Raw genomic sequence first — 23276 nt, forward strand, 5'->3', positions numbered from 1 at the left:
GTTATGACACCAACACCATTAGCTGAGGCGGCCATTAAACTTGCAACAGCCACAGCAACAGCAACAATTTCAATGTTACTGCCGTTCGCCACTTGTCATTTTGGCGGTCATCACCACCAAGTGGTTGCGCATGAGTCATTTTTGGCTTTGCCGGAGCCGCAACACACGCCTCACTAAAGGCAAGCGTTGAGGTGGGAAAGGAGCCGCGCGCCAAAAATGTTTGCCATGTACTCGCACATAAAACCACTTTCGACTGCCGGAAGGAAGTAGCAACAGCCTTAGCCAAATCCATGCATTGTTTTTACACTGTGTTTACTAAGTGCGAGTGTATACGAAATTCTTAATCGTTCGCTCATCTTTGATGGCTTAGTTAAGCTTTGCTCTACCAGCGAGCACACACGCACACACACGCGTGCAACGAAGCCATTTAGATGTGCTTCCGTAGTGAGATTGGTCGTGCTGGTGGTATGGTCAAATTGTTTCGCCCACTTGATTTACTCCGCGCGCCGTTTATTTATTCGCCCCAACGATGCGTGCTCGCGTCTGGACGGCGGACTTCGAACATTGTCTGAACTCGTGTCTCAGCTGAATTTTAACTTTCGTTGAATGCTTCTGTGTGGTGTTCCTCTGGCAATCGCTCGTAAATTTAACTTTAATTACAACAGTGGCAGAAATTGCGGAGTGAATGGAAAATGTAATAAGTTGACGCGTTTGTTTTATGACTTCCGCGATTGGCAGACATTTTAACTTTTTTAACGAGATGGCAAAGGATGCCCGGCTAACTCCAAGCAGCAATCTTAAAGTACATCTCTGAAATGTTTACATTGTCATAGGAGTGTTGAAGGGTCCGTGATATATTTGTATAAGTTAATAATTATCATTACGACTTGGTCATTTTTGTGAAAGAAAAATCATTCATTCAGAGCAGAGAAAAAAAACTATCTAGACAATGGCTGAATAACGACTGAAGAACTAGAATTGGCATTCAAGTTGGGTATTCATTACCATTAAAAGCGCTAACGTTGAGACAATTGTTATCTTTCAAACCCAGAACCAATAGTTTAGCTTTTGGTAAGTGGATTCGATTTCGGCGCTAATTTGAAATACCAAGCAAAAACAAATGGCTCTCCACCTGGTCTTTCCAACGGAGTGGAAAGTCTTCCTTCCTTCCTTTCTCTACTTCCTCCAGTACTGCATCGAAAGCTCTCAAAGCTGGAGTGCTTTCATCCATTCGGCGAAACATGACCTACCCTGTATAAGTCGCTGTCTTTTTATTCGCTGGATTCTGACAAACTCCTGGTGCCGTCTCATCGGAACGATGTGCCACTTGTAGTGTTTGGTTGTGGTTCGTCGGGAGAGTACTTTACTTTTGAATTGTCTACTCAGTCAAATCAGTTTACACAGCCGTATACGCTTTGCAGTGATACAAAATTCAGACAAAACGGTATGGAGTCGGCTCCTTTTCGTGCTATCGAAACTTGATTTAAAATCGATTAAGAGGTGTTAAGTTTCGATCCCTTTCCAAGACTTGGCACATGGTGAATATCTGGTCCATGGTTGATTTGCCAGTTCTAAAGCCTCACTGATAATGTTCAATCAGTTCGTTGACGGTGGGCCTTTCACCTAATAGGCTTGAGAGGACCTGTGATAAAATCGTGATTTTTAATTTGCCGGGGACGCCAGCATAAGGGCGGTGTCTCATCCAAGGCAACCGTGGAGGTGGGCTTCACCTTCTGCCATTAGATAAAGAAAAGAAAAGGAAAGGAAAGGAAAGGAAAGGAAAGGAAAGGAAAGGAAAGAACCATAACGCTGGGACGCCGCAGTACAATAAGACAAATATTCCCTCATGATATTCAGTAATCAGACCCTCTGGCTCGAACTATGTAGTGAGAAGGTAACCACTAACTCCAGGTTAAGTTCGTATACCACTGTCAACTCCGAAAATACTTATGTGGGGTCAATTACGTCGTCCTATTAAAATCATTCTCTTTTGCATTGAAAGCGAAACAAGTATAATACAGAATGTTGCTTTGGAAATCTACTGAAATATCATATAACAAAAACCGCTCTTTATTTCTAAAAAAGTTACATTATACTATATTTTCACGTAAATATAATGAATTTATATAACAATATCATTGAGAACCATCCATGTTGTATGTACAACTTTTGAATTTTTGATTTCAGTTCAACATGAGCCTTAAGTCAACAACTCCACATGCAAAACTCGCATACATGCAACAGTTGCATGCCACAATGCAGTGGTAGCAGATGACAAACAATTTTGACATAAGAAAATCAAATTTTGCCACAATTTACGACAGTTGCAATTCGCGTTGAGAATAGTGCAAACCATGAGAACGGCCGAGAGCTCCGCATTTGTAATATTACAAGTCCTCAGCGCTTGGACTTGTCATGGCCTCATGAACGAACACCAGGAGACGGCCAATGGTCTGATATTTATACGTCCACAAGTCGAGATGGGCACGGAACCATGGCTCTGGGGTGTACAGTGCCTTGAGGCGTTCATGAAGATTACGTTCACAAATCGCGCTCATCTAACACGTTCCTATAACATGCTCATAACGAACAGCTACAACATCACTTCACCATCATTGGAGATACAGGATGGTTTCACGAAGCTCATAAATGAGGCCATTAGCGTAAGTAACGAACGCGGACGTCGTTTCTTCCAGTTGCGCACAGTGTTCGACAACAAGAAATACGTGAAACTGAAGTTGGGCGACAGTGCTGTCATCTATACCGATTACTACATCATTATTGTGGACAGTGTGGACTTACTGCGGCAACTCATGCGGGATTTCATAATTAGAATGATTTCATGGAATCCAGGCGCACGTTTCTTATTACTGTTCAATAGTCCTATACGACGCGACAGCGAACACCAGGTTGCAATGGAGCTGTTCACACTCTTACAGAAACAGTACTATGTGCATCAAATAGCGCTGCTATATGCTACCGGAGATGCCGACTACTCTTTTTTGGTGATGGACTATTACAACAATGCAAACTGTCGCACAATTCGAGTGTCCAAATTAGGCGAGTGCAAGAATGGCCAACCACAGCCGACAGCGGCCGAGGTGAAGCGGAAGTTGCGAAAGTTCGAGAGAGAAATAGATATAAAGAACTGTACGTTTCAAATGTGTGCGGCCATCGCAGCGCCTTTTGTAGAAAAGAACTGTCACACCGGAATAGAGTTGCGTATTGTAACCTTCATGCGAAATCGTCTTAAGTTCAAAGTAAGTTTTGTTAATTACCAAAAAATATATTACGCGTCCGAAACTATTGAAAATATGGCTTATACATTTGTAGATCAGGCAAACTTGTAAGAAGGATAGCAGAGGAGTACGCGATGAAAACGGGACATGGACTGGACTGCTTGGCAAGTTGTTCGATCGCAACTGTGATTTCGTACTTGGCGGTTTCTATCCCGACAATGAAGTTAACGAAGACTTTTGGGCTTCCACTTGTTACCTTTCTGACACTTACACTTGGTTTGTAAAACTGGCTGAACCAAGACCAGCCTGGATTGCGCTCTATCGGATTTTCCAGGACGAAACATGGATGTGCTTCTTGGCAGTACTCTTATTTACATGGATAATTTGGTATTTCTTCGTTAACATGCTGCCAGAACCAGCAGATCACAAAGACTTTTCGTTAGCTGGACTTAACGCCATGGCTGTCTCCATTTGTGTGTCTATTGAGGAACGACCTGAGTGTTATGCTTCGCGTATTTTCTTTCTTGCAGTGACTTTTTATGGCATAAATGTTGTAGCTATCTACACATCCCAACTCATATCCGTATTCACCGACCCTGGCTACCTACACCAAATAGACAATCTCAGAGAAGTAATTGAGGCCGATATACCGTTTGGCGGCCCCGATGAGAATCAGGACTGGTTCGAAAATGATGAAGATATGTGGATCTTCGAAAAATACAATGATACGGACTTATTCATACCGAATTCAGTAAATCTGCGTGCAGTAAGAAATGGCAAACGTGTGCTATTAGCGAGCCGCATGTATGTGCTGCAAGACAGACTGGCTGATCAAATTTACGCATTTCCAAAGAACGTTTTCTCAACACCATTACAAATAATCACAAAGGCGGGGTTTCCGTTGATACCTGAATTTAATTGGCTGATAGGCGCTATGCGAGATCACGGCATTTTCCAGAAGATTGAAAAAGATTTTCACTACAACAACACTTATCTGAACCGTATAGCGCGCATGAGACCAGACTTTAAAAGTAAATTCTAGAAAATGTTCAGATATGTTGGCAATTAATTTCTTTACTTGTAGAATCCACAATTGTTCTCACCACGGATCATCTAAAAGGACCCTTCTCCGTATTAATTATTGGTATTATCGGTGGAATAATTTTATTTATATGTGAACTGCTTTATTACCTTGCTATCAGGCATTGCATACACAAATTTGTCAAAGGCAGTAGAAGTAAAAATACTGTTGCATTGAGTTCTAATAAAAAACCGAAAGTAAAACGGGCGAATCGCATGCGGCAATCTACGAAGCACAAAACTAGATTTGCTTGGTGGCCGCTGAAGAAACTAACGCTTAATAAAAAGGGAAAGAAAAATAGCATAAAACAGAAGAAAAAGATCAAGATCAAATTCAGTCAGCAAACGTATGAAGTGCATGCTGTAAGGGATACACGATTTACTCCAATCAAACGAAGATTTGTCGATTTGCATGCCTTTTCCTAAATTTTATTTCATTCAGCAGTGTTTATATTGATCCCTGTATAGTATATTAAATAAATATCACTAAATTTTGAGTATGCGGCTCAGTCCGTAGAAACTAATGGATTTGATTAAAAAACTTAAATTTTTTCCACAATGAAAACACAAGTGAAATTGTGTTTACAGACATCCCAGTCCCTACATGTGTCACCTCCATGAGTTCATCGGTACAACATGTTTACATTTTTCAAATTGTTGTCAACCAGAGGTACGTGAGGTCTCTACAAATAACAACACTTATCAAATAATCCATCGGCAAGTACAAACTTTAAAATAACCTCAGCAGTGTCAATGCGTAAAATTTATCTCTAACTGCAGCAGCATATCGCTTTCTCTCCTATCTGCTCACACTAGCACTAGCGAATCGAGTGCCAAATATTTTTGTCTCCACGTTATGAAGAAAAGATTCGTGTATCCTCGAATATGTATGTATGTATGTAGCTGGTGTAATATTTGGCAAATTGGCAAAATGTTTTTACTATCGGTGCTATTGAAATGTAAAAAAAGGTCCTAATATCCAAGTCACTGCAATAAAAGCAATGCGACCAGTGACAAAAGCAGCGCCAAGAGTTTAATTCGAAGCAGGAAAAACGTTTACTCAGTACAACACTTTCTGTAAAAAATACAAAATTTTTCAGTTATAACTGTACATGACCCAATGTTGAAAAGTACTGAAATATTCTAGGCAATTATCTGTTACAATTACAACTTTATCTCTCGTAATACATTTCTTTTAATAATAGTTAACGTTTTTGTGAACCAATTTTGTCCCGAATTTGATATTTTCGGCATTTTATTTTGATAATATTTACTGTGGAGTTCTTATTTATCTGGATAGTCGATAAATGAATAAATGAAATCCAAACGGTTGTAATTGCCACTTTTCACAAGCTTCTTTTGAGTTCAACTTTACACCACCAAGGGCGTTCGCCATGGACAGGAATAGGTGGTAATCACTTGCCGCAATGTCCGGACTATAAGGTGGATGCGATAAAACCTCCCATCCGAGCTCCCGTGGCTTCTGATGTGTGGTCTGGCGTGGTCCTCGTGGAACACTACACCCTTCCTGTTGGCCAATTCTGGACGCTTCTGGTCGAAGTCCAGTTGTTCGCAGTAAATGATAGAATTAAGCGTCTGGTCGTATGGGAGCAGCTCATAATGGATGATTCCCTTCCAATCCCACCAAAACCTTCCTGGCCGTCAATCCCGGCATGGCCACTGTTTGGGACGATTCACAGGCCTTCGACCATGACTTTTTTCGTGCCATATTATCGTATGTGATCCATTTTTCGTTCCCAGTCACCATCCGCTTCAAAAATGACTCGAGTTCGTTCCGTTTCAGCAGCATATCGTAGGCGTTGACTCGGACCAGAAGGTTTTTTGGAGTCAAATTAAGCGGCAGCCAAACATCAAGTTTTTTGTGTATACAGCCTTCTACAAATGGTTTAAAATGGTTTGTCACGAGATGCCACATGCCGGTCTAACTCGATGTTTTCCATGATTTGATCGGTATTCGTCGTCACAGGTCTTCCGCCGGCTGGTTTAGCCATGGTGTCGTTTTCACCCGCTCTGAATCGTCGAAACCATTTATCCGCAGTTCGAAGTGATAGAGTACCATCCCCCAAAACACCATTCATCTCACGGTACGTTTCTCTAGCGGATTTGCCTATAACGAAGGAAGACTTCGTCGTTAATGAACTCCATGTTTACACGTCTATAACTGTTGAACACAATATCCAAACTAATCATGCATAGCGTTGTTTTGTAGGTTATGTCAAGACCTTTCAAAGATATATAGTATTGCCAGATTTATTTATATTTATTATTTATTTATTTTAACGAAACAACTAATCTGTCTCTCCCATACTTAAATACATACATACATACATACATATACATATTCATAAATATGCAAACAACAAAACGAAAACATTTGGTAAACAAATCGTAAAACTAAATTTGACGACTTCATTAGTAGTAACGCTGATCGATCAATCGGGAGAGAGCTGCGATACGCAATGACATGCTCATTCATGGCACTCGGTCAGTCCAGTGGAATAGTAAGTTGATCATGTGCTTGATGTACTAAAGTGCGGACAAAAGCTGGAGGCAACAAAAAATAAGCTGCAAATCGCTGTTCGTACACTTTTATGTTTGTTGTTATTGATCGCTTGCTATTTAATGGCAGAAAATCGTGTTATTTTGCGCGGGAAGTTTTTCAATGGTCTTGAACGTGTTGTACAGCTGTATGTGGTAGGTATATAGTTTGTCTTGATGTGCATATGTTTAGACGATCGACAAATTCAGGCGTCTGTTGTTTCTTATAGTATGCTGTTGAGGCAGCTCATGTGCCCCACTAACTAGTTTCTTTACTAACAACAGTGCAACACAAATGTTGGCAAACAGCTACTTGTGTATTACGATTAGCTAAAATTTACTAGAATATTTGACAGTTTATTTCATTTAAAACTTAAACTGTCGTTAGATTAGGTTAAGGGGTAGATCTCCGCAAATGCAGAGAATCTCACTGATACAGATTCGACTGTCCGTTGTGACACCCGGAAAAACTCCTAACGGATCACTAAGACCCTTATGTTGCGACGAAGCTCTTGGGCTCAATAATAAAGTTCTAAAGTCGGCTAATGTCTATTCCAGTCACTTTGCTGGGTTCGCAGAAAATATGCCTACCCATGTGCTTTAACCGAAGTCTGGCGAATGCTGGACATTGAAGGAGGAAGTGCTTGGACGATTCCTCTTCGCCTTCCTCCAAACCTCACCGCGTGTGTGCCTATTGGGCAATGACCAGTAAGCACTCCAATGATCGCGGAGAGATGAGCCTTACTTAGCGAAAGTAGGTGCAAAACCCGTTTTCGATCCACTGTGGGCCAAAAGGACCTCGCTACTGCACAGGTGCCGGTTGTTCTCCAGCGCTTGGCGAGCTCACTCAAAGCGATTCCGCCGGTGACCGTCGTAAGACGTAGACTGTCGTAATCGTACCTCTTTTCTTCTTGATAAACACTAGAATGGATAAAAAATTGTCAATCGGCTGAGGTTTAAGCCTTAAAGGATGAATTTTCGCTTCCAGCCATAACCAAACGATATTCAATATATATTCTATGTGGGTCTAAATAACATCAATTCAATCTAAATTATCATTAAATTACGCTTCGAATAAATTAAATTTGAGATAGGAATGTCACACATAGCGTAAGAACAACTGAGTACAAGAAAGCTTTACAGAATTTTTCCGAGAGTCTTTTAATTCAATCATAACTTAATAAAGAAAATCAAATACTTCTTGTATAAACTTTCAAGCCTATAGGATTTTCAGAATACACCACTTTAATGGTTTTAATTAACTCAATTCTACCTCCAGATTGTTATCCAGTCTCATAAACCTTACCTAGTTGTTCCGTAAATTTTCAATAATATTGAGGTTTGGTGACTACTTTTTGGAACTAAATCCTAGGCTGGACTCTTGCAAATTTTTGGAATATAAGTATTTAAAAATGTTCCTTATTTAATCCAATACGATTCCAAAAGTGATTATAAGTTGTTTTCCGTCATTTTCCTAGTCTAGGATTTCCAAATTGAATTGTTCATAAAACGATATTGCTTCCAAAACCATAACACTACCTTTGCGGCTATGATGTCGACCCAAGAACTTTATTTCCTTTCTTAAATCGTGAAAAAAGTAATTATATTCATCTGGATCGACCAGATAAAATTTCTTTTCGTCACCGGATAAAACTTTTTTCCATTCACAGAGCTCGGTATTTGTGACTGCATGGCTTGGTACCTCGCCAAATCGGAGCGAAATTTATTAAAAAGTGTTTTTTGAAAATTTTGTCGGTTTTAAAAATGCAGTTTTGGGAATAACATTTTATCTATTAAATTGGCTGATCCAAGCCCCTCGACACAGCAGCGGCTAAGCTGGGAAAATTTTTTTTATTATAATAGGCTCGCATTTTGCTGAATCTTTAGGGTATTTGATCCATCAGGAGATTATTGGTATCACAAGGGACAGCGCTCAAAATTGTCTAAGTGAGATCTTCTGTATTTGCAGAGATCTGCCTACAAACCTAACTTAACCTCCTTTATTTTGGAACCTACCAATATTTTTGTGTTAAATATATTCTTGAAACTAAAATACCAATATAAGTATGTAACGGTACTTTAGTAAACTACTGTTAGCAACATTACATATGTATTTAATATAGAATATACATACATTCATACATAAAACAAAAATTGCAACAGCGAGTAGTGTTGTTGCCATTTGGAATAATGTTGTTCTGTTGTTGTGTAATTTGAGCCGATACAAATTGTTACACGCGGCAGAATTCTATTTGCATAAAAATCACTACCAGATTTAAGTTTCATATTTAACGCTTCAATACAAAGCATAAGCAGCGTGCACACACATATGTACATCTATGTGTACTTTATGTATATGTATATACATATGTATGTATGTACTTATATGTTGTTACGCTGGCACAGATTTTTTCTTTGACTAATTAAACGTCTGCGTTTCTTTTGTGCAATATTTATTTATATAATTCCAGGAATCGATTCATCTCTAATGGTGCTTGCTCCGCGGCACTGCTGCTGTGAGGCAACAACTACATTCGAGTCTCGAGCCGCAAGGAACTGTGCTGTTGCTGTGCAAAACTGTTTAAACAGGAATACTTCCACTGAGCCAAGCACACAGCACCAATGTCCGCGGCAATTGACTACTTGCGCGCTTTTCCACAGTCACAATAGTTACACACACACACACACACACACACACACACACACACACACACACGCATACAAACTGATGATTGCATTTAACAAAGTGCGAACACACCAAACGCGGAAATCGCCGTTGCACACACCCAATGTATTTACACACACACACATGTATATGTACATGTGAGGCACATGTTTCGCCACCTCACACGCACCGCCCGCCGTCCGCCTTGTGCGCCAATAGCGCATTAGCAAAATGGCAAAACATCAAAAGCGGCTGCATTCCGTTTAAATGCGTCGCATTGTATTTTATTTTTGTATCATTAGTTGTGAAATTTATTTTAATACTCTGAAATGTGTGCAGCACCTTATGGGCCAGATAATGTGAGCTTTTTTCTCATCTTCAGCTTTCTTTGGGCGTTGCTTTTATTGTTGCAGCCATTTCGGTTGCAATTACGTGGCAATACTAAAATTACGCATCACAGACAGATGGGCGTCGGTGAGCTGCCAGCGCCAACAACCCAACATGCCTCTGCCCCACCCCCGGCAATGTGTGAGCGCATTTACCCATGAGCTACATATGCGCATATTACACACACACACAAGCGTATTGGTTAATATGTTCATTTCTGTTATGCTTGCTCAGCTCCATTGTTGTTCTTGCAGTTGGCGCTCCTATTTCGGCCACTCATTAAACCGGCATTTTTATTTGGCGCAATTTTATTATTGGCATCAATTTTATTTCGCATTTTTTGAAATGTAAAGTGCAAAATATTACGAGCATATTCGCATTTGTTGATTGTTGTGATTTCATTCACTACGCATTCGATGTCGCGACATGTCTCCCGCAGCCGGCTATTGGCTGCAGCACAGTGGTAAAGGAACAATCAAATATGCAGTAATTTATTAGTAAACACGAAAAAACGTTAACTTCGGCTGTACCGAAGCTCATATACCCTTCACAGGTGCATTTCTTTTAGTAACTATGTGTTTAAGCAAATCTAAAGACGTAAGAAAAAGTAAGTAAAACAAGTAAGGAAGGACTAAGTTCGGGTGTAACCGAACATTTTATACTCTCGCAATTTATTTATTTAACTTTATTTATATTATATAATACACAATTTGACCAACATATTCGTCATATATATTGTATAAAGTCCATTGAAAGTTGGAAACCCTAATATTAGGTTAGAAGCACCGAGGTCCTCATGTTCGATATATGGGGCACTGAAAACCTATGGTCCGATTTTGGCAATTTTTAGAATGGGGCTGCCACACAATAAACGTAGTATTTGTGCAAAGTGCTGCACCGATATCTTCACTAGTGTTTACTTTATATATTGTAAAGTAAACGATTCGGATCGTCTTCAAAGTTCTGGTATATAGGAAGTAGGCGTGGTTGTGAAGCGATTTGGCCTATTTTCACAACATATCATTGGGATGTAAGGAAGCTATTACAAACCAAGTTTCATTGAAAGCGGTCGAGTAGTTTCTAAGATATGGTTTTTGACCCATAAGTGGGCGACGCCACGCCCATTTTCCATTTTGTAAAAAAATCTGAGTGCAGCTTTCATTTACCAATTCTTATGTGAAATTTAGTGTTTCTGACGTTTTTCGTTAGTGAGTTAACCCACATTTAGTAATTTTCAACCTAACTTTTGTATGGAAGGTGAGCGTGATTATTATCCGATTTCTGTCATTTTTGGACTGTATTAGGAAGTGGCTAAAGAAAACGACTGCAGAAAGTTTGGTTTATATAGCTCTATTTGTTTGCGAGATATGTACAAAAAACTTAGTAGGGGGCGGGGCCACGCCCACTTCCCCAAAAAAATTACATCCAAATATGCCCCTTCATAGTGCGATCCTTCATACCAAATTTTATTTCCATAGCTTTATTTATGGTTTAGTTATGGTACTTTATGTGTTTTCGGTTTTCGCCATTTTGTGGGCGTGGCAGTGGTCCGATTTTGCTCATTTTCGAAAGCAACCAATGGTGCCAAGAAATAAGTGTGCCAAGTTTCATCAAAATATCTTAATTTTTACTCAAGTTACAGCTTGCACAGACGGACGGACGGACGGACAGACAGACATTCGGATTTGAACTCCACTCTTCACCCTGATCACTTTGGTATATATAACCCTATAACTAACTCGTTTAGTTTTGGGTGTTACAAACAACCGTTATGTGAACAAAACTATAATACTCTCTTGTTGCGAGAGTATAAAAACAAGCCCTTGATTCCGATCGTTCAGTTTGTATGGCAGCTATATGATATAGTGGTCCGATATCGGCAGTTCCGACAAATGAGCAGCTTCTTGAAGAGAAAATAACAAATTTCGACGCGTTTGACAAATTTAATCTTTTAGCAATCTTTCTAGTTGCTATGCGACAATTTTAATCGACCAACAGATATTTCATTTCTCAATTATACCCATGTCATAACATCAAAAACGTAAAAATAAAAATTACAAATTTTACCAAAGCAGTATGCCCAAATTGTTCCACTGTGCAGTGTCGAATTGACTAGTTCGATTCTCTAGAATGTCAATGCACACACATAGACAGGTTGATAGTACGGCGCGCAGGATTTTATTCGCGCATTATTTGTGTACAACAATACATACATACATACACAGGCAGCGGCTGCACATTTGTTTAAGGTTGTAAATTCGTTGTTGTCACGAAAATAGATTTGCGCCTGGTTTTCTTGACACGTTTTTAGTTGGGCGCCTGAATCGATTCTTTTGGTCTGGTGCACAGTAAAGGCGCAAAAATGCTTATTCGTCATGGCAAGTTGGCCAAATGCTTTCGCACCGCAATTAAATATGCACGAGTATGTACATATGTATGCATGTAATATTTTGATGAGTAGCGTATATTCAATTTGACAATGACTCGCGATTTGTGGGCGGATAAATTTGCAAAAATTAAATATTGCTTCAATTAAATCGCCGAAATTTATCATTCTTGTAATTGATGCTATTTTAAAAATATTTTATGAATTTTGTTCTTGTTTTGTTTTTGAAAAATGCGAATAGCCGAGTGAATTAGTGGCTGACACATCAGTAGTATATGCCCTGCGCGATCTCCACTACGAGCATTAATAACCAATTGTATGAAATTAGCCAACCTTGAGCTAAATTATGCATGCTAAATTTACATTTGATTTAGTGACATATTTGCTGATTTATAGCATATATATGGATATGGATGTATATATATATGAAAGAGTGACGAAGTTAAATTAGTGCAATTGGTTTTTACAATATGAATCTGTGTAAATATTTCAATTATCAGAGACAATTAAAATGATAATTGACTCATTAAGTTTATAGTCTTTTCGCACAGGAGTTAATTGATCAATTAACCGACCTTTGCTCGATTAAAGCGCTGATTTATATCGATTTGCAATACAAAAGAAAAATCTTCTTTTACTACATTAAATTTTAATTGAATACAAATTGAGTTGAAAATGGAATGCAACTCTGTGGGTTGTTGTCCATATTGTAAATTTGGCTTATTTATTGATAAAATAGCGATCAGCTGATGGAACACACCAACTTCTTGTGAACAGCAAAAACAAAAATGTATAAACTATAATATTTTCTCAATTAGATTTTTTAATGTATTCAATTTATTTGGTTGTGCGAAAAGGCTATTAGTGATTAAACCAATTCAATTAATTTAAAATAATTAATGCAGTAGTCTGCTTTACAGGCTTCAAAAAATCGATTTTTTTGTTTTGTTTTAAATCTCTTCCAAAACTCTCCAAGAATATGTCTTTAAAATTCCAGAGGCCAATTCGACATATTTTTGAAGCTAGAGCAGTTTTAGTGGCCGAGCGTCGAGCAGGTGCGAATGCTCAGGCAGACTTTAAAGCGCGTTTTCTCGAGTTTTTATTTTCACAAGTGTTAGCAAACGGTGCCGGCGATAGCAAAAAGAATATACATATGTCCGATCGAAAAAAATCAAAGTGATCTAGCTTCAGTATTAAATTATCTTCTATTTTTTTTTTCTTAAAAAGTGATTTTTTTTCAAACTTCGATAAAATTTGGAATTTTATAACTTCTTCGGTTTTTTTTGGTTCATAAAGAAAAGAAACTTTTAAAAATTACAAAAAAATTTGGTTCGACTGTTTCAGATGCATCGCACGACCTCCATAACCGGCACCGATTTACAAATGCAGACTCCAGGCGCTCCAGAAAAATACTTACAACTTAATAATAAAAATTGTTTTTTAAGCCTTAAACACTACACTATCGTCTTAAAATTCCGTTTAGCTCAGTCATTTCCTTCCCTTTCAAAAAAATTCCTAAAAAACGCTTTTTATCTTAAAGGCTTTGAAACGGGAAAAAATGTGAACTGAATTAGACAGTATGTATAGTTTCTGAAACCCGTTTTTGAATGACTCGTTTCTAGTTTCGATATTCGTTGTTGTGTTCAAATAATAATTTTATAAATTCCAATATTAATTTATTTTAATATAGTTAAGGCCGATCTGACATCTTCTATCCCATATATACTTTCCCACTCTTCTTAAACACACGCACAGATGGTGCAAAATTAATATTATGTATTAATTGTCAATCAATATTGTTCAATTAAGAAATTGTTTAACTATTGACCGCATATATATGTATATATATTTAAAGAACTTTATGTTAAAAGGAGTCCGTAAGACAATTGAACATAGGGTTTAAGTAGATTGACGCACTACAGTGCCAAATAATAAATAAAATAAAATTACTTACTAAGTTTTATCAAGTTTTAAGAATCACTTTATCTTGGGGATATCTGCCGTTGATGCCTAAAATGATTGATGATCTGTCCTTGAATAATCCCTGCGACACTATACTACATATAAAGGCTAGCATTATTCTAGTGGAATTTATGTCGTTCAGAAAAATCGCGCGGAAACATGTTTCTCTCGTCACCTCGTATTCCATCTCACTATTAGTAGTATGGAAACCTGTAGGAACACCGTTGTCCTATTACATTACTACTAGACAGATGGGCCCTGGCTGAGCGAAGCAAGCGCTGGTCAGTCACTAGCGCAGTCGCCAGATCCTTCTGGCCTAAGTTGAATCGCAGGAGGTAAACCGAGCACTTCGCCCTCCTTAAAGTTTAGCAATCCTTAGTCTTAGGAGTTCCTTCTGGCCATATTCCCATCGCTAAAAATCTTACCGGATACTAGCTGTAGAAGCTCCATGTAGGAGGACGAGGTGGATTCATCTTATCACTTTCTTCTGGAATGGCCCGCCTTAGCGTGATCCAGAAAGATTTATCAGATCGCACTTTTTCGAACAAGCTCTCCGCAAGTTTGTAGTAGAATCAGAGCGCTTTGTCGACTCCTAATAGCTAATCTAGCGAGGATCCTGGCTTCCCAAATTCACATATTTTCTTAATCTTATTATGATTTTGCGCTGAATATGAATGAATCGGTAAGATTAAATTAAAATTTCGTCCCACTGGTTGAGTTGAAAAAAATATGATATTGACTGACGTCCTCATGTTCGTCCTGGAGCCTTGCAAAGTTAGAGTCCAATAGTTTACGAGATACGTAGAAAAAGCTTTTATGTGGTAAGGTCACGTCCACTTTACAAAACTATTAGTACAATATTTTGCGAGAACTCTAAATTGTTGCAGGTTTAGAGCTTGTGTCTTGAGAACTTTATGATATTTTAATTCTAGCTCTTATAAGAAATATATCGTCCTGCATTTACATTTTTCCCATTTCGGAATACGCGTACATATTTAACACTGCAACCATTTTTATTGGTTCACTCGTAAATTTTTTTATGATTAACATTTGACACTTTTTATTATTTCGCCTTTGCTATTATTACCAGTGCTGGAACCTTATCGACGTTTCATAAAATCATCGAATTGGAAAAGCAAAGAGCACACACACACACACACACACAAGCGCAGCAGCAGCAAAAAGATAGAATGAATGAAATAGGAAAATGTTCACACGTACCGGAAAGATCATAAAAGATTATTTGTCGATGGCGCTTCCGATTGTTTGTGTGTGTATGTGTGCGTGTCTGGCAGCCTTAAAACCTGCGCCGAAATTTCAGCATACAAGACGAATGAGCTGCTGGTAAGGAAGTGTATAACAGACAATGTATTTGCAATAAAAGAACAAGTGGCAAAGGTGGAGAAGACAGTTGATGGCAGAAGTTTACGTGCGCCGCTGAGAATTTACAATGACAGAGGAAGGATTTTGAGGTGCTATTGTCGTAAACATTTTGACAGTTGGAAATAATGTCAGTGTAATTGCGGCAAAGGCGCTAGACAGCCAAACATCGACACAAAACCGTTAATATTGTTGTCGTCGTGGTGACAGAAATGTGACAGCTAATAACAAGGAGACGCACACGCCGATGAAATGCGCTTAAGACTGGGTATGAGTGTCAACAGCGAGTTTTTTAAGGTACAACATTAAAGAGAACTTAAGATCTCACTTGAGTGGTAAGACAAACAATATTGAAAGGTTTTATGAGGAGCCCTTCATTGCTGTTGGTCGACATGTGCTAAGAAATCGTGTACAAAAAGAGAAATGGGTACGTAGGAACCGCTGCTGGCTGCATTTGCAGCGACTTTGCCACTCCAAACTGATACTCGGGGGATATAACCAGAAATGATTTTAACAATTGACCCAAGAAAAAAACTGAGACAACTAGCAGACTAAGGTGCCATGCGCACAAACTGAGAATCTGCTCGTCGGATCAGTGACGATTCGGTGATCTAGTAGCGGAGACACCTGAGCATGTACTCCTTGACTGTGCGGCTATCGCGTGAAAAAGGAGTCAGGTAATAGGGGATCTGTATCCCCAAAGAGACAGTATCGCGTCCATCAGCCCTGGAATACTAACTATTAAGATTTCTTAACGCGACGTGGTTAAATGTTAGATTGTTATAATAGAAGAGGCCACAATGGACCATGCGTCGCAGTGAGTTCCTCAGTTCTTAAACTAATTTAATCTAAATCTTCCTAATTTAATTAAATTTATTTTTTATCGAACTAATACATAGCTTTAATTGGCTATGAAGCTCTTCGCTATTATATATAGATTGAGGTTATGAGGTAATATGCCTAGTGGGCCATCGTTGGGTAGCAGAACCGGGGCTATACGATGTACCAAACATAAAGTAATTTTCGAATCATATATATAGTATTGAAGTGCGGTACTATTTTCATGAGACATATGATCCTTATTAACCCCTAATCTCAAAATAATAACTCAGTTATACCTATGTAGGAATAACTAAATTTCATATTTAAAATATATGTACATCCTTAACAGCAATTGTCTAATGTAAGACGCATTTAAAAGTTAGGCCGCATATGTATATTATTTGGCTTGCTTTCTTGTTGAACTTTCTTTTCGGGGAGTTGACTCACGTTTTTCGGCCATTTTTCAAATACAATTGCTTCTGCTGTCAGACATGGCACAGCTGGAAGTACCCGCCAGAATTCGTAACTGTAAATAAGTAGGTACCGTACCGTACTTTCTACTCCCAATGCAATGCATCCGCATTACGTGCTCACATGTGCGTCTAGATCCCATATATGGTACGCCGTATGTTGTTGTATGTGTCAAAACGAAAAATGGTCAAAATAAGCAGCAAAGTGCTCGATTTATGTTGCACATTGCAGAAATTATTAGTTTCGGTTTCAAGTTGCGGTAAAAGTTTTTACTACCTAAAGTTTTTATTACATTCTTATTAGGACACTGCGCTGTTTACATGTGGGCACAATGGGATTTTGGGGAAATTTAAAGGGAACAAATTTAATTTATTGCGGTAGTATATTATTCTAAATTCAATAAATGTCAATAATATTTAACGAAAGTGAAAGTAAACCATGATTATATAATATAGTTCACAACGGTTAGAGTAGTCAGGTGAGTTTAACTACAAATAAGAATTGTTCGTATATTGATAGAATAATCAACGTCTTAAATATGTTCCAGTTGCTGACGAAATATCAGCCAATTTTCCATAATTCTTCTAGAAAACTAGAAATTTAGTCGAACTTCTTCTCCCATTTGTGTTGTAAATTTCTAAGTCGAGTCTGTATAGCCATGGGATTTATGAGTTCCTTTAATGGAAAAAATCTTGTACCTAAGCAACTAAATGATCAGGCATAAAGGTAGTTTTTGATATTTACTTAATGGTTGTTAACTCTTAAAACAAATCGAGATAATTTATAAAGTTATTTATTATTACAAGTATCATGGATCAATTACGATGATGAGCCGCATTGGTTTTCGATATCAGTTTGACAGTACGATAACTTTCAGTTCGTAAAATTTGGAACAGATAATCTTTATCATCGCTCTGTAGCATTTAAGGATACAGGCTGAATTCGGATAACATCACCGAATACGTTGAATACAATGGTCTTATTCAAATCTATAAGTGATATCTCAAATGCGATAATTAACTAAAACTAGTAAGGAAGAGCTTAGTTCGGGTGTAACCGACCATTTTAAAATTTATTTATTTTCAAAATTTTATTAAGATATTTTCCGCATAAAGAGTTGGGATAATTATATATCCATAACCTTAATTTTTTCAAGATATCTAAAATATTAACCAATATGTATGGTATAGTTCGCACCAGAATTGTGAAGATCCTTATTGTATTAGGTCTACAACTTTGCTTCCGTCGTTGTTTTTATACCCTGAGCAGGGTATATTAAGCTTGTCACGAAGTTTGTAACACCAAGTCCATCCCACACCATGCCCGTCTGTCTGTATGTCTGTATATATATACGAACTGGCCCTTCAGTTTTAAAGATATCGTTTTGAAATTTTACAGATGTTATTTTCTCTTCAAGAAGCAGCTTTGTCGGAACTGCCGATATCGAACCACTATATCATATAGCTGCCATACAAACTGAACGATCGGAATCAAGGGCTTGTATGGAAAACTTCCGCATTTTACTACATATCTTCACGAAATTTTGTCTGAGTTATTATTCATAGAAATAATTTAATCTCCGAAAAAATTGTTCAGATCGGTTCACTATAGCATATAGCTGCCATACAAACCGAACGATCGGAATCAATGGCTTGTATGGAAAATTTTCGCATTTGACGTGGTATCTTCACGAAATTTGACATGGATTACTGCTTAAGGTAATAATATAATCTCCGAAGAAATTGTAATCAGGTTAATGTTGACACAAATGTCCAAGGTCGATATAAAACAATTTTATCGACCAGTGCTTGACCTCAGAGACATCTATTGGAAAACGGCTAAGGAAACTAATTACCAGAATTAACCCACGTGGTACCTGTCTTCCTTCGCATCCAGATGTTATTGTAGACAAGCGAAATCGTTCATTCCACCAAATGCCGTTAACCACATAGTTAGAAAGTGATATATCTAAGCAATAAATAGAGCTATACGAGATCTGGTAAAAGGTGCATTTTCAAATTTCGGGAGCTACTTACATTCGATTATCGACTTTTTTATTTTGTTTTGCTGGTACACTCGTCTCGAACATATATTTACAATTTTAGCTATTTAGCATACTTATTATGTTTATGAGAGGCTGTGGAAAAAGGAGATCAATGAATTTGCGGTCAATTTTGTGTGAAAAATTAATTTAAATGATCAAACACACTTGAAATATTGTCATTGACACGGTTAATGTACTCTGTGTCAAAAAAAAAAGCTTTTCAAAGAAGGTCCGGGATATGTGAATGACGACGCTCGCCCTCGACGCCGCAGCAGACCAACAACCAATGAAAATGTTGAAGTGAAGAAAATTGCTGAAGATCTCGACATATCAGTTGGCTCATGCCATGCATTTTTTCAAAAATTTTGGGCATAAAGCGTGTAGCAGCGAAGTCGAATGAGGTCGACGGCCATGCAGATGAGCTTAAAAGGTTCATAACTGGTGACGAATCATTTGTTAATGGTTGTGATATCGAAACCAAAATTCAATCGTCTCAATGGAAGAACACAAAAGACCCAAGACAAAAAAAAAGCACCGCACCGCAGCAAAAAAACCGCTAAGAGAGCTCAATATGTATATCAGAAGAACTTTGAAGTTTAGAAAAATCTCGTATATATATTTGGATTAATTTGTATAATTAAAAAACATTTTGTAAGATCACTTGACCGACTAGGTGCCCTACAACAAACAAATTCTCAATAAAACTACTATCTTTTAACTCTTGTTGTTTATTGAATCGTGTTTATATGTATAAGGTGTTCGATTACCTTCTCCCTAACTCTTCGCGAAACGAAGACAGCTATTATTACAATAGAATCTCATACGTGACCTTTTCTAATAAAACACAAATATGCATAATAATAGCCATAATTTACATATTTGTCTTATTTGGAACACAACATCACATTATATGCCATATTATATGTGCTTTGCATGCGAAAATAATCAAATAAATAAACTCACCTTTTTTTCTGATGATTATCAAAGGCGATATTAACCGGCACATCCAATTCCAGGTCCTCGACGTCATCGATAGCTTTGGCCATCGCTTGAAATTTGCGTGCGGAACAGCCATTGCCACCGCTGTCGGTGCTAAACACGCGCCTCGCCAAACCATTAGCGAACATACGGGCAGAATCGTCAGTGGCTGAGGCGATTTCCGCGCCAACAAACGGGGCCGAGAACAGCGCTCCAACAATGAGCAACAGCAAGTGGGGCGTATGAATAGTTCTACTGCCTGGCAACAGCATTTTCGACGTGTACGACCTTCGTAATTTCAGTGCGAAAGTTCAAATTAGTTTCGACGCTCCGTTGGCAAGTGTAATTTATGCGCTTTGTGAATCAGTAAAATTGCATTTAGGCGCGCTGCTCGTACGAAAGGACAAATGAAAAAAGCCGAATTGTTTCACATCAACGCACAAAAAGAGAAGCTTTCTGCAGGATTAGTCAAGCCAATTTCAAGCCCAGCATTTGCCACCAATTAGATGAGTCTAACTGACTCATATACCCACATAGTTGTACAAAGTCAGGTTGTAGGTGCGGGGGTGCGTGTATACATATATCTATGGGTGTGTGTGTTTGCATATGCCAAACGCTTTTAATTGCCAACAATTGATTGGACAGCTGTCAAATGGTGACATTGTCCAGTTTTTAACATCTCCCTTTGTTGTGAGATGAATTGCAGCTTGTCAGCGAAATCAGAGTGCATTTTTACAATGCCCTTTGTGCCTCCTTTAGCTGCCTTTTAAAATTAAGCTTGGCAGCTTTTTCGTACTTTTTTCTAAAAAGCCAACGACTGATGATAATTCCCCGAATTGTTAGATTAACTAATTGGCTTCGCATGCAAATTGGCCTTCCAAATGCGAATTGCGCTCGAAATGTTTAATTGGCCCTTTTGCGTTTTAATTGGCAATCCGAAAAGGGGAGGGTAATACGAAACGAAAGCTGCCGCCAGTAGTGTGTGGGAGAGGGCGGAACATCAATTGTGGGTTCCACAAATCGCGCAAATTTAGTTTGAAATTCGATTTGAATTAATTAACTCGACTTTAGAGGAATCTATTTTCGCTTCAATTCGAGAGCTTTTGATAAATTCGATATACACACTTGATTGCTTCATTTTAATGGTACGCTTTGGATATTAGAAAATGAATGACTGCTAATAACAAATAAAGTTTTTGAAATAAAGATTTCTATGGAAAATTACAAATAACTATAAAGCAATAAAATCAATTATTTTCACTTCAATTTAATAAAAATGCCCAAAGTTACTTAAGAATTGAAAGTTTGCATGATTGATTGTCAGCTTAGTTCAGATTGAGTGTTATAAGAGAAAAATAAGATGAGGGCATAAAATTATGTTTATACAGTGTTGCGAAACTCATATATACCTATATAGATTTATATTCATTGCTATTGATGTCCTCAGTCTGGCAGCACATATAACTAAACTAATCCGTATTAAAACCAACAGGTTCCATTTTAGTTGCGCTGCAATAGTACATTCATCAGAAATATATTTTTTCACTCATGACTGCCCGTCCGTCCGTCTGTGCTAGCTGTAACTTGAGTAAAAATTGAGAAATCTTCATGAAACTTGGTGCACGTGTTTCTTGGCTTCTTGGCACCATGCGAAGATTGCTTTCGAAGATGAGCCAAATCGGACCACAACCACGCCCACAATATGCCGAAAACCGATGGCTTGGTACAAACGATCGCACTATGAAGAGGCATATTTGGATGTCATTTCTTTGGGGAAGTGGGCGTAGACCCGCCCCTACTATGTTTTTATACATATCTCGTAGACTATGAAATCTATATCAACCAAACTCTCTACAGTCGTTTATTTTAGGTACTAACTTATACAGTTCAAAATGGAGGAAATCGGATTATAACCACGACTACCTCCCATAAAAGGTTATGTTGAAAACTTCTAAAAATGCTTTAATTCAGTAAGGTAAAACACCAGGAACCAATTTTTTTTCACTCAAATTGGTATACAAAATTTTAAATGGGCGTGGCTCCGCCCACTTATGGATTAAAACTCATATCTCAGAAACTACTCGACCAATTTCAATGAAATTCGATTCTTAATATTTTCCTGGCATCCCAATAATATGTAAATATATGTAAATAGGCCAAATCGGCTTACAACCACGCCTACTTCCTATGTACCAGAACTGTGAAGTCAATCTGAGTCGTTTACTTTACAAAATATATAGTAAGCACTAGTGAAGATATCGGAACAGAACTTTGCACAAATACTGCATTTATAATGTAGCAACGCCCTCCGAAATCGGACCATAAGTTTTTATGGTCCCATATTTCGAAGATAGGGACCTCAGTGCTTCAAATAAATTTTTGTACCGAAAATATAGGTCTCTCAGATATTTTGAAGAAATTCAGAGGGAATTTTTTTGTTTCTAATAATATGGCTCTGTGTTAAAAATAAGTAAAATCAAGTCATAACTTCACCTAGTTCCCATATACATAATCTTAGGCTTTCTAACTTTCAATGGATTTTATACCATATATATATATGACGAATTTGTGAGTCGAAATACGTGTTATCTTAATCAAATTAAATGAATAAATTGCGAGAGTATAAAATGTTCGGTTACACCCAACTTAGTCCTTCCTTACTTGTTTTTATTTCTTTTTTAGCGATTGCCCAATATATGTATATACTATATATGTAGATGCCATTATTTACTTGTGGAACTACGGAAAAAATCCGTCGTGAAAAACTATAAATGTATGAAAAGAACACAATGCATACAGAGTAAACAGAGGTTTCGTATTCCAAAAACTGGGAAAAATTCTTCAAATTCACAATCCCGAATAAGGCATAACGGCATAAGTAGCGTGTGAGCAACGACAAATAGAACCATTTTAAGTTCATTAAAGTTATTTGTACAGCACAATCCATCAGCCCTTTTACTCCTTCCAGCTCAACTTATCACTATGGCTGACACAGAGCCAACAGTTGTGGCATACTTGCATACTTGCAACATCTGCTCTGATTCCTGTGCTGTGTCGTTTGTCCGCCAAAGGCGAGCATGTCGATGGCTGACTGTGAACCCAACACTGGGGCCACCGCCCGCCCATTCCTCGGCCCTTGGGGCATGTGCGACCAGTACACCGCTCACTGCATGCTTGCAATAGATGTAATTTGGTAACCGCACACATGCTTCCAGTCACACACACGTGCGCCATAACATAGAAACATGTGGAAACGGGGTTCAAGTATGGCTTCCACCGCGCACACCAACAATTGAAACGTCG

At 38.1% G+C, this 23276-nt stretch overlaps 1 protein-coding gene across 2 annotated transcripts in view; it reads right to left on the reverse strand.

Annotated features, from left to right (window-relative positions):
• Positions 1-23276, reverse strand: part of LOC105216326 (uncharacterized) — a 49608-nt gene that overhangs the window by 19404 nt on the left and 6928 nt on the right. For both annotated transcript variants that reach the window (XM_054234105.1, XM_011190763.3), the window contains exon 2: positions 19959-20360. In XM_054234105.1, the coding sequence (XP_054090080.1) occupies positions 19959-20245 (287 nt within the window). In that variant the 5' untranslated portion in view covers positions 20246-20360. The remainder of the gene's footprint in view (positions 1-19958; positions 20361-23276) is intronic.

The sequence above is a fragment of the Zeugodacus cucurbitae genome, chromosome 6 (assembly GCF_028554725.1).
Source record: "Zeugodacus cucurbitae isolate PBARC_wt_2022May chromosome 6, idZeuCucr1.2, whole genome shotgun sequence".
Taxonomy (NCBI): Eukaryota; Metazoa; Arthropoda; class Insecta; order Diptera; family Tephritidae; genus Zeugodacus; species Zeugodacus cucurbitae.